Source organism: Acomys minous, assembly GCF_964271855.1.
Source record: "Acomys minous genome assembly, chromosome: 2".
NCBI classification, from domain to species: Eukaryota; Metazoa; Chordata; class Mammalia; order Rodentia; family Muridae; genus Acomys; species Acomys minous.
Genome location: NC_140484.1, coordinates 135,051,251 through 135,068,638, shown reverse-complemented (window position 1 = coordinate 135,068,638; position 17,388 = coordinate 135,051,251). Strand labels below are relative to the sequence as shown.

Sequence of the window (17,388 nt, the reverse complement as noted above, 5' to 3'; positions counted from 1 at the left end):
GTCAACCCTGTCTACAAAGTGAGTTCAGGGTAGCCAAGGCTACACAGAGAAACCCTGTCTCTAAAAACAAAAACAAAACCAAATACTCCTGGCTCATAGTACCTAAGTTTTGCTAGTTTATTAATCTACTGTTCAACATAGAATTGAACAAAATGGCTTCCACTTTCTTTATTCCCATAGTTGTCTTTTCTTAGATTGAAATCTTTGTTAGAGCAAGGATAATATGCACACTGAGAATCCACTGTAGAAACTTTTTTTCTTTTGCACGGAGGTATCAATTGTCCAGAGTAATTGACCAACACAAAACTAGCTTGATGTGTTTGTTTCTTGGTTACTGCTTTGATTTTGAATTTTTGTTTTTAAAGAAAGAGGGAAAAAAGATGAGGAATAGAGCAGGTGAGGATGTGCAGAAGATTTGGGAGGAATCAGAGGAAGAGAAATTTGATCATAGTATATTTTATGGAAATTTTTTTCAATAAAAAAAGATCTTTCAAAAAGAGTGAGGACAAGTTAATGTAACAGATAATATGGGTAGCAATTCAACTTCTTTTTAAAAAAAAAACTAAGGTATGAACATGGGGTTTCTGTGTCTATGTTTGTATTCTTTATTTGGAACTTTTCCATATGTCTAAGCCTCCATGAGCCCAGATGTTAGTTAAGGGCCCTGGGGACAGAGCTCTGAGACAGTATTGTGACACAGAAATCCCATATGCTTGTGTTTACTCTAGCTAAGTGATTCTACTGCAGAAACTTCTTATAAAGATTCTCCATTCATAGAGACAAGTGGGTGACCTTCACATACCCCACCATGTAAGAGTAAGATAAGCCTCTACTCCCTGTGTAAAGGTCCAGACAACCAGCTACATTCTGGCAGGAAACCATTCTTTCTTTGTGTGTAGTAAGTCTGTCTGTTCATCTTAAGCTGAACTGTAACTCATCTCAAAAGACACAAGAAGATTTCAGTGGACGTGAGTATAAAAACAAGTGCAAATTTTGTGATGACTTTCCTCCAACACATCCACCTGAAAAGCCTCTAATTTTCCTCATTGTTAAAGGTAAGGCTCTCCCTTACTTGGACCTTGACATTCAGCTCCTTTGAATTCCTCACTCTACTTAATGCTCCACTGTTCTGTTCACTCCCATGAGACTGCCTATTCAGAAACTTCAAATTCCATGTACATGGTTCACTTAAATATGTTTAAGTAGCCATAGTAAATGTGTGCACAGGTGTGAAAATGCCCAATGAAACTCAACATTTCGTAAGATATATATTCTGTATTTAACTTATAATGTATCCTGCCAAATGTAATAATGAAACTCGCAAATACAGACATAGGCACACCCTCCCTATTATTAACTTACATTTCTAGCTGATTTGCATTTCTACAGCACATTTATTCCATTTAGGGTCCTAGATAGCATCATCAGTTGAATTACTAGTTTTAATTTCATTCTGAACAGCAGAAAGACAGCGTGGCACAGCAATGTCGACACTGAGCAGACCGGGACTCACACACTGGGTCCATCACAGGCTTCCGAGGAACCTTCAATAGGTCTTTACTCTGAACTGCGTTGTCAGTCTTTTGCCTCTTGGTGGTATCAAGTCATCCTGCATTAATGTGTAGCTATCTGGTGAGTTCCACTTTTATTTTTCATTAACCCATGAGTTCTACTACAGTTACTTACAGAATTATGGTGAAAGGCTGTGAACAGAAGCAGAAATGACTTCCTATGCTTCCTTGTTTCTGCAGTGAGCTTATTGTCTAGCTGAATATTGTGCATTTCTCAAGCATGTCTATCACTTTGCGATTAGCTTTATAAAGGAGAGAGATGTTTTGCTATAAAATAATTCTTCAAATTTTACCACATGTTAAACTTCAAGCTGCACCCCTTTAGCATTTAGCTTTAGTTTTGATATTTACTTATTTAACTACCAGGAAATAATTTCAATATAAATTTTGGTGATGTGTTTTATTTGGTTTTCTTTTTCAAATCAGTTTACCAAACACCTTTTACTCACTACTTCATTCTACTGTTGCCGGTTTTAAAGTCCAGCCTACCTGGATTTCCTTCTGTACTTTTAATTCTATCCCAAGTTTCTATTTGTTTCCAAATAAGAATTTTCCATTATGCCAGTTTCTAACACATTAGTGCAGAAGTCACAGCAAAATCGTTTTATGTTATTAGATACTTGGCAATCATTTTAGGTTTAAAAAACGAGCAATTCTTGTCTATTTTGTTCCATTCTTGAAAAAATTGCAGCATTTCATGTTTTATTTTAAGCTTATATGAAGCTATATATTTTGACTTTTGTTTATTGCTTACCTTTCATAGAGAGATCAACTGGACTGGACACTAGATTTTGACAGAAACTTTATTGATGTTGTCAACCAATTACTTTCTACACTCAGTATTTACTAGAAGCGTTTTAAATGCAGCTTTGTATTTGAAAGTTGTGAATATAATATATGTATTAGAAAAGTGTGTGATCCAAATATCAATCTGTTTGTAGTGTAAACCATCAGCACTACCCAATTTTAGAACATTTTCCATCATCCCAAATAGCTTTCTGGTCGCTGTCCAGATCTCACCCGAGAGATACACAAATATTAACCTGTTTTCTGTCTTCAAACCAAATTTCCTTTCAAGACTAGGGACATAGTCCAGTAGATAAGAGGGTTTGCTAGCCAAGCATAAGGACCTGTGCTTGAATCCCAAATACCCTTGCAAAAGGTTAGACACAGCCACTCAAACTGTAACCCCAGGCCTGGGGAGACGAGGCAGAAACAAGTGGATCACTGAGGCTTGCTGGCCACTAGCCTCATTGCATCTTCAGTGACAGACCTTATCGCATAGGAATAAAATAATAACTGACAGGGTGGGACACCTGGTGACCCCTCTTGTCTCTGAGCACACACAAGTATATGCACCTGCACATGCTACACACACAGTCACACACCAAATTATTTTCTCTTTTCTCTTTATTTAATTAAAATGGGTCACACTGTGTGTGATTTTCTACCTAGGGCTTTTTCTCATACCGCATAATGTGTCTGAGGTGCACCCATATGGCAGTAATGGCAGTATTTCTTTTCCTTTGATGTCGGAACACTATTCCACCATAAAGATGCTTCACAGTTTGTTCACCATGCAATCGAAAGATAGGGCTTGGGTTGTTCCCAATTTGGAGCTATTGTAAGTGATGCTGTTATGAACATTAGTGTATAAGGATGTACACATAGACTTTCATTTGTCTGCAAAGTTTCTAGAAGCTGAATTTCTGAGTCCTGTGGTAAGTCTACGGTTGAATACTTAGAACACTGCCCATTCATTTTTTTTTCAAAGAGAATATACAATTACATGCTACCAGCCCTGCAACGCGTTTCCAGTTTTTCCATGTATCGTCAGAACTTAGCATTTTCCCCCTTGACTTTTCAGCTGCAACCATTCGAACACATAAGTAGTCATGGCTCATTGCATTTAGAGAACCGCCATCTTGCTGATTCTGGCCTGTCTAATCCATCACCCTGTGGTGACCTTCTACATACTCATATCTCACAGTCCATCGTACAGCTAACCTTCTACTTATTTATACCTTATAGTTCACAGTATCCAAGGCTTATTCATTGGGGAGTGGATACATTTGGGGAAAGTTCTTTTTTTCTGCAGCTTAATTTAGATATTCCTTTAGTTAGCCCATCTTCTAAAAAACAGGCTTGATTTAAACTTCTTTATAGAAATTCATATTTTTTTAAATTTTTATTTATGTATACAGTATTCTACCTGTGTGCCAAAGAGGCCACCAGATTGTTGTGAGCCACCAAGTGGTTGCTGGGATTTGAACTTGTGACCTTTGGAAGAGCAAGCAGTGCTCTTAACCTCTGAGCCATCTCTCCAGCCCTAGAAATTGATATTTTATTCTGAAATATATATATATATACATCTTTTTGAAAACTTTTTAAAAGGATGTTTAACTTATCGTTTTCAGGCAGTCATGTTGGTGACACTTTATCGGCATAGTTTCTGGTATTGCTGGAAGACAGTATTACAAAAAACTCCCAGATTCTCTGTCTCTTAGAATCTTTCCTCCTCTCTCCTGCAATGTTCCTTGAGCCTTGGGGGCAGGACTATTCATTGTAACTAGGATCCCAATCTGCAATTTGATTGGTTTTGGTTTTGTGCAGTGATCTCCATTGCAAAGAGAAGTTTCCCTTTTGAAGGCTAAGGATTATATTTATACTTGAATATATGGGAAAACTGGCCTACTTTTTTCTTTTTCTTTTTTTTTCTTTTTGTTTGTTTGTTTGTTTTTGTTTTTGTTTTGTGACAGAGTTTCTCTATGTAGCCTTTGCCCTCCTGAACTCACTTTGGAGACCAAGCTGGCCCCAAACTCACAGAGATCTGCCTGCCTGTGCCTCCATGAGTGCTGGGATTACAGGCCTGCACCATCACACCAGGCAGGCTACTTTTTAATCAATCCATCTCCATATGCCTTAGTTTAACGCAGTTACTCTCAACAATATTTGATTTAGGATAATCAGTTTTAGCAATAAGTCTTATCTCATCTTGATCAGTGTTGAAAGTTTAATAGAAATAGACTAGTAGAAAAATACTTTCTTTTGCATTGTGCAGGTAATAAGGTTGCTCTGAAACGGAAGTTTTAGAAAACAGACAGTGATGTGAGCTAGACACAATTGCAACAAAGCAGGAATTGATGATTAACAACTAAAGAAAAAGAGGTTATGAATTTGGGGGAGTTGGGATGAGACTACATGGGAGTAGCTAATGGGAGAAAATTATATAACTATATTTTAACTTCAAAATTATGTGCAAAAAAACCAGATGGAGTGAGGATGTGTAGAGTTTGGGAGGATATTTCTGAGTTGGGGAACATGCCTTATGGAAATTCTGTGGATCTGATATTTACCAACAAAGATACATATATAGATGTATATATATATCACAGTTGCTTCATTTATTAGTATAAAAGAACATTATTAATTGGACCAATTTATATCATAATTACTGCCATTATCACTATCATCAGACAAGGTAATTTAGCTTGTAATAACACAGATGGTAAAGTCTTTTATTCTCTGACTCCCAGTGCAATCTCTCTATTTTTATAAACTTGAAAACTTTATCCAAACTCCTAAAACTTATCGATCTAGAAGACAAACACATCTCTTAAATTCATCAGAAGGCTCAAAACAAATTTATGCAAAACGTTTACAGGAGTGTGTGAAAAGTCTTATCACTGACACATTGGTACGTATCACTATAATCCTGTAGCAGATCAAATTCAGATTAAGAGTTAGGCCATATGTGTTAAAAAAAAAAAAAAAGAAGCTTATAATTTGGCTCAATGGCCACCACTACAAAAGAAAGGGGTTCCATAATCATGAACAAGGCAGGGTTTTAGTACCACAAAACAAAAATTCCAAGCTTACGATTAGTAAGAATTGCAGCATCTCCTTTCTAATAACACATAGGAAGGGGCGTGGCAGCTGGGTACTTTCTAAGTACCTTAGGCACACCCTGAAAACACTTATTCACTGCCTACTAAATGGATGAAGCAAAACTTAGAATCACCATTTGATACTCTAAAACTCCAAATAAAAACTATTTTCCTAAGCTAAGCCTTGACTGCGGTGCAATAGCATGTTTTAGAAAACGTACATAAACAGTATAAATCAATTAGCAAGTGCATATTGAAGAATACACACTCTGAGCAAGCAGTAATACTAAACAAGGATTAGCTAAAATCCCTCTTATTCATAAAACACATTAACAAATGTGTTAAAGGGCACACTTTTTAATTAACTTATATTTTTACATTTATGTGTATGTGTGCATGTATAGTATATGTACAAAGGTGCCAGTGGCCAGATGTGGAGCTTGATGTGCAGGAAGCTGTGAGCAGCCAACAGAAGTACTGGGAACTGAACTCTGCAAAAGCAGCGAATGCTTTAGCCCTGAGCCCGCCCTCCAGCCCCTAAAGATTCAAAGTTTTAATTACAAGTAATTGGTTGATGACTATATAAAATACTAAATAATCAATGTGAAATGAATTTAGCTGAATGAATTTAAATTAGTTCAGACCTCACGCAAACAGCTGAGCTTTCTGATAGATCTACATATAATTTTGAATGAAAAGCCCCCAACCAAAAAAAAAAAAGTACCATTTGTATGGTTCTCCTTATGTCAAGTTCAAAAATAAGAATTGGTAATTATGGCAACAGAAGTCAAAAGGAAAGATGACAGCTAAAGTGACAATGGATAGGGTGGGGCATTAGGAAGCCTTTTTCTAATGTCCTCTTAACTGAAGTCAAAAGTAGTTCCTGGGCACATAAAGATGTCAGACTTAACTGAGCCATGCCCTAAAGTTCTGCGCACTTTATTGCATGCCTATCAGACTTCAACTAAAAATAATTTTGAAATTCTAGGCATAAGAAGTCCAGATCTGGTTGGGCAGACCACAATGCCATTCTTCTATAACTCCACCTCTCCTACTTTTCTCCTGACTGGCGTCCCCGGCCTGGAATGGGCTCATTCCTGGATCTCCATCCCCTTCTGCTGCCTCTACTTCACTGCCTTATCTGGCAACTCAGTGATCCTGTTCGTGGTCCTTACTGAGCAGACTCTCCAAGAGCCCATGTACTACTTCCTGTCCATGCTGTCGACCACTGACATTGGTTTGTGTATCTCTACTATGGTGACAGTGCTCGGAATATTCTGGCTCAACGCCCGGGAGATCAGCTTCAACGCCTGCTTGTCCCAGATGTTTTTCATTCACCTTTTCACGTTCATGGAATCCTCGGTGCTCCTGGCTATGGCCTTTGATCGTTTTGTGGCCATCTCCAACCCCTTGAGATATGCCACCATTCTGACTCATGCAAGGATTTCACAAATTGGCCTGGCGGTCGTTACTAGGGCAACTGTCATTTTGGCCCCACTAGTCCTGCTCCTTAAGCGTCTGTCTTTCTGTCGTAGCCATGTGCTCCATCACTCCTACTGCTTCCACCCTGATGTGATGAAGCTCTCATGTTCAGACACAAAGATCAACAGTGCGTTTGGACTAACTGCGATTATTTCCTCTGCTGGCGTGGACTCGATCTTTATCCTGCTCTCTTATGTCCTGATCATCCGCTCGGTTCTTAGCATCGCATCCCCTGGGGAAAGGAAGAAGGCCTTCAGCACCTGCGTCTCTCATATCACTGCGGTGGCCATCTTCTATATCCCCTTGATCAGCCTGTCCTTTGTCCACAGATTTGGAAAACACGCCCCACCCTATGTGCCCACTCTCATTGCAAATATGTACTTGCTCATCCCTCCGGTGATGAACCCCATCATCTACAGCGTGAAAACAACGCAGATTCAGAAAGCTATTCTCAGGCTTCTACACTGCAAAGGATCTCACATTTAAACTATGAACCACATAAAGACTTATTTCAAGATGAGAAACAATTACCAACACTAAAGGTTATAATTACACGGATCTAGGTATAATTCAATCAAACAAATTTAAAATAGTTTTTCCTAAAGCATTTTTTTCTAACCACCAGAACATTTATGTAGATTCTCCTCACCTCTCATTATTTTCCATTTTTTGAGCTTTTATTTTATTTTTAATTTAATTTTTTCATACAACATATTTTGATTATTTTCACTTCCCCATGCCCTGTCAGATCCCTACCTCCTTATCTATGCAGCTGTGTGTCATTTCTATTTGTCACTCCAAAAAAAGCAAATATAAAACACTAAGAGCAAAATGAACAATGAATAAGACAAAAAACATCAAAAATAAAACAAAATGAAGCAAAAATCCCACCCCCCGAAAAAGCAATGAGTCAGTTGTGTTGGCCAACTGCTCCTAGGCACAAGGCCTGCCCTGGAGTGTGGCTAATATACCCAGAGACACACCACTGGCAAAAAATGATTTTCCTTTTGCCAGCAAGTATCAACTGCAGATGTTTTAAATTAATTTTCCAAGAACTCTGCTGGAAAAAGCTTAAAAAGAGAAATAAACCCGAGGCATGTTTATCATATACAAACTGAATGAATTAATAACTATTAAAATCAGGCTTCAACCTCCTCTTAATTTTAATGCATTCCTCGCAGTCTCAGGGGTCTCAGAAAATTAGCCTAACTGTTCTGGGCAGGTCTGCACCCTTCCTGATGGTCAGCTTTACTGTCCACCCCACTTCAAGCTTTCACCCAATTTCCACCTTGAAAGTTTACAGTTTGGGGACTCATCTTTACATATCCTCATTAAGTTTGTCATAACCTCTAGTGACATTATAGCCCTGCATTTGCATCATCTGCCTTTTCTAGTGTTTTGCCTTTATCTGTTCACTTGTCACTCAATTTCTCATGAGGATGCAAGTTACATAGATAAAAATTGCCTTGATTTGTAAAGCGCCTACAGTACCTAGCCCATCCATGTACTAGACATCCACTGATAGTTGTTGAATTATATTGTTCCTAATAGTCTTTCATATATATTATTAGAACAATTCTACTGTGACTAATCCCATGTGTGGTTGTATGACCTAAGAAATTGCTTTTATAACTGAAAGCAAACTTTCTGCCTTTTTACTTTAGTAATTTACATCTAGCAATTTACCTTAGTTCTGACATAGCTAACGTTGAAAAAACAAAAAACTACTTGAGAAACTGAGGCTTCCAAAAACTTATTCCAGTTTGAATAAAGTCAACTCTATGAATGACTTGAACTATGTGTTCTCGTGAATGAGTTTCTGTTTGGGTTTTTAATTTTCTGATTTTCTTTAACTCTCTAGATGCTTGAAAGCTAACAAACTAACTTCTCACCACCTGTTCCCACATACACTGGTTTCCTAAATGCTCTAACCTTAAATTTCCTCTTTATCTTTCTACTTAGTCTGGAGCTCAATAGAACCTCAACAAAGTCATGGCTTCCTACATAGGTCTCCAACTTTCTCACTTTTCTTCTGTGTTCCTATAAAATAATCAGAAAAAATCTTTTCATATGCCGTTCAGCTAAATTTTAATTAGAGAGGGAATAATGGTTATGCTGTCATCAATAAACTATAGTACAGAAAATGCTAAGGTCCTTCTTGTCACTTTCTACCAGCCTAGTCTGGAGTTCTACTTTCTCAGGTATACTTCCTTCTGAAGTATAAAATTTATACTGAATTTATACGCATGAGTAGACAAAATATCTTTAAAAGAGTAACATTTAAAGCAAAATTTTATTTAAAAAAAACACAAATATTTTTTCAACTAAGCCCATAAAAAATACTTGTTAAATAATAAAAATTTTATATTTGGTATTTATAACTGTTTAAAGACTGTAGGCAAACATTTTAGCAGGTGCTGTTAAAAACACCAGGTGATACCCAGTGAGCAACAGCACTTTCTGAGTGATACAGGCTGCCCTTTATTATGTAAGTGGTGTTAAACACAGCATGCATGGAAATTGATCTTATAAAAGCAAATGCAGCTTTTGTTCTTTAAGAGTTGCTGACTTTAAAACAGCCTTTCCTGACACTGCAGACAAATGAGACAGGCAAACTCAGCTTTCTGACCTCACTAGGAAGTAGAAAGTCTTGTGAAACCAGTTATCAATTAGAAATGTATAAACGTCAGTTCAATAAACAGATTACTGTGTCTTCAGTCAGAAAGACTCCCTTCCAGCTGTCTGTTCTGTATGTAGCTGGCTACACTTGGGCCTCTGGATATCAGGAAAGATGGTGTCTTCATTTTGACTCACATCTTAGGAACTAATTTTTTTTAACATTGCCAAACTCAAATTTAAAGGGAGATAGAAGACATAAAAACCAATGGAGCTTTCCTGGTTTATATGGCATTATTATATGTTGCTTCCATATTTGCTATGTCTAGAGATTTCAGCTACTGACTCTTTTGGGTGTCCATCAGACCCCCTACTAAGCAATACTGCTTTCTCAGGGGCTCCTTTGGTGTGGATATGCTTCTGTGAGGACAGTCTTAACTGTCTCTCATAAATGCAAAGTTTTCGTAGGCCATGCTTGTGCAACTTTTGTAAAAGCGGTGAGATAAGCATTGGTCCAGTAAGCAAAGCAACAATTCTCTTAACACCACAGCAACTGCCACTCCCCAGTGCCTCTGCTGGCTCTTCACAGTCCTCTCAGAAGGAATCAGACATCAGTCTACATTCGTATCCCTTTCTCTCTAAAGGCACCATTATGTATTCCCAACCTCCTTGGGTTTTTTTGTTTTTCATTTGTTGAGCTAAAAAAAAAAAAAAAAAGCATAAACATAGCTTTTTCTAGAGTAGTCTTTTTTTTCCAAGCTTATAATAAAACCCCATCTGACAGTACTTCCCTCTCCATGACGTCGAATATCTTTTCGATCACAATACCCTGACCTCAGTGAAAGAAAAGTTTTTAGGAAATGAGGCTAAGAGAAGAAGGCCTTGCAGAGAAGGCCATTTGCCTCCAACTTAAGATGCTGAGCTAGATCTCCATTATGGTGAACCTAAGGACATTTATCCAGATCTCTGAGTGAAATCTGCTTTTTTCTTTTTCTTTTTCTTTTTCTTTTTTTCCTTTCTAGTTTTAGGACCTAGTAAGATGTGAAGAAACAGCCTACATAGCCCCTCCGTGCCTGGAAATCATCTCAGTGGGGCTTTTCCAGAGACATTACATGAGATAAAGCTAGGCTTGAGGCAATAAACCTCTGTTAAGGCTCAAAAACAAGATTTATGTCATACAGTAAGTGAGATGGACCGTGTGCACCAATATTATGCATCTCAAGGCCCCAAAGAACTTCCAGATTTGGTTCATATTGACACAGTAAAAACAAGGAGCTCTTAACCTTTCTTATTCAAAGCACCGTGAATACTCAGGAAATAAAATGTATCCAAGTGACTTTGAATTTTTTTTATCTTATTACAATCTTTTTCATTCAAGATATTTTTATTATAGTCTTCCTCCTTCTCCAAATTCTTCAAGATTCTATATCCACGTCCTTGCCCACTCAACTTTGTGCCAATTAAACATCCAGTAGAGAGATAATGTATTAAATAGAAAAATAAATTATTTTCTCCCTCTATCCCCTCCTAGGTACTCCTCCCTCCAACCTCCCCAATACCTTCACTATCAAATTTGCAGCCTCTTTTGCTTTGATAATATATGCATGTATATGTATTTACACAAATATGTAAATTCAACCTATTGAGTCCACTTTTGTTGTTTGTGTGCACGTGGTTTCAGAGCTGACCACGTGGACAACTAATAAAGGTGGCTTATCACTGAGAGAAGCTAATTTTTTTCTCTCCAAACAGTCATAAGTTGCTTGTTGTTCTTTGTCAAGGAGTGCGGCCCTGGCAAATTTTCCCCTTTCCACGGTAGCATATCTACTGATACGGATTCTGGCTTGTTTGTGCAGACATTTCTAGGAGAGACTGCTTCCACAGCAGACTTCCTGCTACTCTGGCTCTTAGCGCCTCCTCCCCACCCCAGCCCTTTGTGATGGTCTCTGAGCTGTTGATTCCGAAAACTGCTTGAAATTTTTTAATGAAAGAACTATTTTTAAATTGATGATAAAGCTAAGGAAGCAGTAAGAGGTACTAAGAACCCAGAGGACCAGTAATATTAAGAAATCATTACTATATGATGGGCCAGATAGGAGAAAAAACACAGTCAGTGTATCTTTCTTCAAACTCCACAGTAGTCTGCCAGTGTCTTCCATCTCATAAAATAGTCTGGAGTCAGCCCAGAGTAGAATCTGAGCAGGATGGTCTCAAAGAGACCAACACTATGGTGTATCAGTAGATATGCAGAGGGGTGGCAGACAGAACTTAGGAAGGCAGAATAATGAAAATAATGAGCCCAAATTTCCAGTCCATCATCTAAGCACAGAAATTCTCAGCCATTGTGGGGAAAATCCATTAATAATCAGAAAGAAAAGCAAAGCGCAGTATAGTTAATTCAGAGTCTCTGAGGACCCTATAAACTCCAATACAAAAGTGGATATGACACAACCTGTAGCCATCATTGGGGTTTTAAATTAAAACTGAGTTAGTTGTAGAAAAATAGGGGTTTCTTTTTAATATATAAAGCAGGAAAACTGCATGTCTCCAGGGCAGACCTGAAATTTATCCACTAGCATCTTTATAGATTATGTCATAACAGTCTGTGGAGCACGGAAACATCAGAGTAGTTACACGTACTACTTACTGCTTTTATTATCAACAGTGTGGGTTAAAGGACCAAATAAAATCCTCTTCATGGCCATAGTCCGCGTACTTATGTAACAAGCACCTTGGGGCATCCTGCCTATTTTGAAGATATCATATTTCAACTCCAAATTCTATAGCATGCAGCCAACAAGTAGTTGTCTGCCAGTGGTAGGTAGCAATCAGACAAGTCATGACTAACACTAATTATTTGACAGACATAGAATGAGTTTAGTAAATGTTCCTTCTGTTACTATTTTGTGGAATCATTTGGAGAGAATTGGTATTAGGTATTCTTTGAAGGTCTGGTAGAATTCTGTGCTGAATCCATCTGGCTCTGGGCGCTTTGTTGTTGTTGTTGTTGTTGTTGTTGTTGTTGTTGTGAGACTTTTGATGACTGTCTCTATTTCCTTTGGAGATATAGGACTGTTTGATTTGTTTACCTGATGGAGGATTTGGCCCAGATGCAGAACATTAGCAAGTATTTATGATTGGGGCAGGTATCCTATACCTGCCCCCCTATGGAAAATAGTTTAGGAGATTAACATCTGCCCTGCCCCAGGTTAACTAAGGATATTTTAAAATATTAAAAAATTTTATTTGACAGACAGTTTTTGGTTAGTTCTCTTAATGGAGGATGCTCGAAGGAGATTAGATTAGGATATTAGAATTACGTGTTTGACTGACATAATGCCAGGGCCACTACAGTAATATCTCCCTGCACAATGACATTAATTTGATGCCTGTTTTTATTTTTACCATCATCCAGTGCAATATAATCCTGCTGTCTCAAAACACAACAAAGTGCCAGCCCCTCTTCAGGAACTGGAACCTGCACCCTAACAGTGCCCTTCTATTCCCCTAAGGAGCGGGGTGTGGTGTGGAAACCATTCTTTCTCTGAGGTTGAGTAATGGCTCTAGGAAACAACCTCAGAACTTCAATGATCAGAGTGAGCAGAGCTACACAGTCTCAAGAAGGATCTGAGTGTCAGCTCAGAGGAAGTCTGCTGTCAAGATTCCAGGTTTTAATAAGCTTGATTTTTCTTTGTTCCCAATATTGTACTGGTGAAGGAAACTTCCTGGAGTTACTCATTCTATAGCCTTTTGTCAGTTTCGTTGTCTATTAGCTTTTTATACAGTTACTTGCATTACATACTCCATACGTTTATTATTTGGTGTCATTTCTATTATCCAAATGGATGGGCGATGTCTCCATCATCATTTTTATTGATGAAGAGGTCCAAATGTAACATTACAAATATAATCACATTAAAATATTTCTATGTGCCATTTCTTATAGTTTTGGCAACCCAAAGAAAACTGATATACCACATAAATATTTTTATTTTCTTTACTTTTGAGAATGTCATGCTTGTTTATAACGAGGTATGATTATATCTACCTTGACCTCCTCCAACTTTCTCTATATCCCCTATCACACCACTCCCAATTTCATGTATTTTATATAAATCATTAAATCCTGGTAGTATTGCTCATATTTGCCTGGGTGCCAGGAGGTGCTAGTCAGGCTATTTGGAGGGAAGACATTAATAGTATCATGACACTGTATTACTCAAATGACCCTTCCAGACAAGATGTGTGTACCTTCTCTTACAATGGTGACACAAGTATTTTGGAATAACTAGCCACTTTCTGATTAGATATGAAGCCTGCATGACAAAAGGCAATTTGATACCTAGTAGTGTAACCCTGCTCAAAGCACATGTCCAGGAAACTCATATGTCCAAGTGTAGAATCTAATGTTGTCATTTTGCTCAATGATCATGATGTTAAATTGGCTTCAAAATACTTATGCTTATACTCACAGACCTTGGCTGCTCTCAGAGTTGGTCAGAAAATATTCTTTATGTACTGGGTAACAATCAACAAGGAAATATATAACTCATCCAAGTACTGAAAACAATGACTGAGTGCTCAGTCCTAAGCAGGACAGTTATATTGCCCTCACACCTTCACCACCAAAGCTCACAAAAATTAATTTATATGTAAATTATCATTGCAAAATTATGAGAACAGAATTATCAAGTAGTAAACACAACCCTACTACTATAAAAGAACTCATACGTTAAAATTGAGTGAGTAAGACAGCTATTTTTAACAGGATGCTTATACTAAAACTCTTTCCAGAAACTGGAAAAATTTATGAATATTTATCAATTGTTCATAGAGACAAACATTTTGTGATTTGATAATCCATATTAGTTAATATAAATTTTAATTTTTACTTCTGTATCTCTGTGTATGTTTACTATCTGTGAAATTTTTAGATATCCATGTGTGTGGTATTGTATCACAGGAGTGTGCTTTCACACAGGACTATATCACACTGAGGACATTACCACCACAATTTCCTGCCCTGCCATTTCTCACTACTCCACTTCTTACTAGTCCCCTTTATTCTACTTGGCAGTTTTTTTTCTGTTACTATGCCACGTATTAATGCATGATTTTTTTATATCTCTATAAAACCTAGAAACCACACTAAGAGAAATACAGTATTTTTCATTGGAAATTAGATTAATTTGTTTAATATTTATAACTCCAGTTGCGTCCATTTTTCTACTAGCTATAACTTTGTTCTTTATGAACAGAAGAGAATCCATTGAGTATGTACACCACATATTTTATCCACCCTGTTGTTGGACACCTAGCTTGTTTGATAATTTAGCTATTACAAACAGCACAGCAATAAAGTTTGAAAAGGAAAATGCATTTCTTTCCATAAGGAGATATGTAAGCCATTTAGTAGATATGCCTCTTCTTCTACTTAAATAGAAACACTCTACATTGAGAAACAAAGCAAAATGATTAGTTATATAAATTACTGAAAATATTTGATATTCCAGTAATGAAATGTCCCTAATACCATGAAAAAATGTTTCGGGAAAACATATAGATCTAAATAGATGTGGTTCACATTACTACACCTTAACTCATTGTCTTCTCGCTTAACTCAGAAACAATATTTTCAGACTTCCAACACATGCATCAATCCACACATAATAATTCCCTCTAATAACATTTCATTCATTCGTACAAGGCTAATAGAACAACAGTGAAGCACACGTCTAGCTCTTCGCCATGCCGGAATGGAGAACTTTCAGCACAGCCTTGCGTATCTGCTTGGTCTTCACACTGTAGATGATGGGGTTCATGACAGGAGGGATCAGCAGGTAGGCATTGGCAATCAGAGTATGGACATAGGGAGGAGCTCGTTTCCCAAATCTGTGGACAAAGGACAGACTGATGAGGGGAAAGTAGAACACGGCCACAGCCCCGAGGTGGGAGATACACGTGCTGAAGGCTTTCCTCCTCTCTTCCGGGGAAGCAATGCTAAGGACAGTCCTAATGATCAGGACATAGGAAAGGAGGATGAGGACAGAGTCCACTCCAGCAGTGGAGATCAGGGCAGTGAGCCCAACGGCACTGTTGATCCTGGTGTCTGTGCATGAGAGCTTCATGACATCGGGGTGGAAGCAGTAGGAGTGATGGAGCACGTGGCTGCTGCAGTAGGACAATCCTTTAAGAAGGACAACCATAGGAGTCAGTATCAACGTACCCCGGGTAACAATTGCCACCCCAATTTGAGCTATTCTGGAATCAGTTAAAATAGTGGCATATCTAAGAGGGTTGGAGATGGCCACATAACGATCAAAAGCCATAGCCAACAGCACTGACGATTCCATAACAGTGAAGAGTTGAATGAAGAACATCTGTGACAAGCAGGCATTGAAGCTGATCTCTCTGGCATTGAACCAGAATATCCCCATCATGGTGGCCAGGGTGGATATGGACAGCCCGAGGTCAGTGGTGGACAGCATAGACAGGAAATAATACATGGGCTCGTGGAGGCTGGACTGAGTGACAACGGCAAAGAGAATCAGGCTGTTCCCTGAGAGGGCAGTTGCATAGAGACAGCAAAATGGGATGGAGATCCAGGTGTGGAAGGCTTCCATGCCAGGCACACCAGTGAGCAGGAAAATGATGGAAGACGTTGTGCTGTTCTGCAGAGTTGACATATTCAAACCTCGGTATCTTCAGCTAAGTGTCCTGCAATGACAAGTTTGATCATTCAAAGACTTACTATTTGGAATATAAAAAAAAAAAAAAGCTGTGGAAATTTTCCAAATCTTCATTTTAAGCCACTATGTATTATGTAAGTATTATCGGCAGTTTGATGTTATAATTTTATTGCACGACTCAGGCCAATTTTCTTACAACTGCATAGTCTACATCTGATGAGGTTCAAATATTCGGCCTTTTACTAAGTTGCCAGATAAATTATTAGCGTGGGTGTGCCTCAATTTCCTTACAGCTTCTGCCCTTGGAGCATCCAGACTCCATTGCACAAAGAGCTGTGTCTGTGTGTTACAATTGGATGTTTGGGGTGAAACAGGATACTCTGCCCCAAACAGGAGGATAAACATGAATATTCAGTCCCACTTGTCGACACTACTCTTATATGATGATCTTATCCCATTCCCCCAGCCGAGCATGCTGCAAATTCAGTGCTCAGTTGCTTTGAGTCTCTCTCTGGATATTGGCCATGTTAACATGGGCATGGTGTCAAGTAAACCTAGGTTGCAGTGCTGCCCTGCCACCCGCACAATGAGCTCTCCAAATGAGCCCTTCATAGCAGAGGCTACTTCTGTGAACTTGAGACTTCGAAAACAGAGGTTAGAAAATAAAAGCAAAATCATTTGTAATTAGCCTAACATGCTCTCCAGTGTGTAGGACATAATAGTCACCGGACAACAGTCAATGAAGATGATGGTAGCAGTGGATAGCAGTGACAGTGGCACTGACTGTAACTAGCAGTGTTGAAACGCTACTCACCAGAAACTAGAATGACAAAAGCTCTTTAAAGGAGCAGGAAAGAAAGACCCCGCAACAACTAAAGCCCCTTTATGCAGAACAGAACACCCGGAAATCCCATGTTTCTGAAAGAAGCTTTCCAGTGTTCATTAGAGATAAAAGACACCTTTGGAGTTACTGATACCTCTCAAGTTTTTCAGGAATTTTACTTACAAATCACACAAGCGTGTTTCTCCCTGCCTTCCTCTGCAGATGCAGGCTGAGGAGCTGGGGACGTGCTAGGAAGCATATATAGGGAGCCATGTCTCAGGTCTGAAATCTCATTAAAAAACTCCTTGAGGAGCTAACGC

General features: G+C 38.4%; 2 protein-coding genes across 2 annotated transcripts; one reads left to right on the top strand and one right to left on the bottom strand.

The window, feature by feature from the left end:
• Positions 1-6,481: 6,481 nt before the first annotated feature.
• Positions 6,482-7,426, top strand: LOC311578423 (olfactory receptor OR51C1-like; the record flags this gene model as incomplete). The annotated part of the gene is made up of 1 exon (XM_084748235.1): positions 6,482-7,426. One exon carries the CDS (start codon positions 6,482-6,484, stop codon positions 7,424-7,426), a length of 945 nt encoding a protein of 314 aa, XP_084604361.1.
• A 7,865-nt stretch (positions 7,427-15,291) lies between these two features.
• LOC311581095 (olfactory receptor OR51C1-like) lies at positions 15,292-16,242 on the bottom strand (the record flags this gene model as incomplete). The annotated part of the gene is made up of 1 exon (XM_084753106.1): positions 15,292-16,242. The coding sequence occupies one exon, from the start codon at positions 16,240-16,242 to the stop codon at positions 15,292-15,294; it is 951 nt and encodes a 316-aa protein (XP_084609232.1).
• Between the last annotated feature and the right edge of the window lie 1,146 nt (positions 16,243-17,388).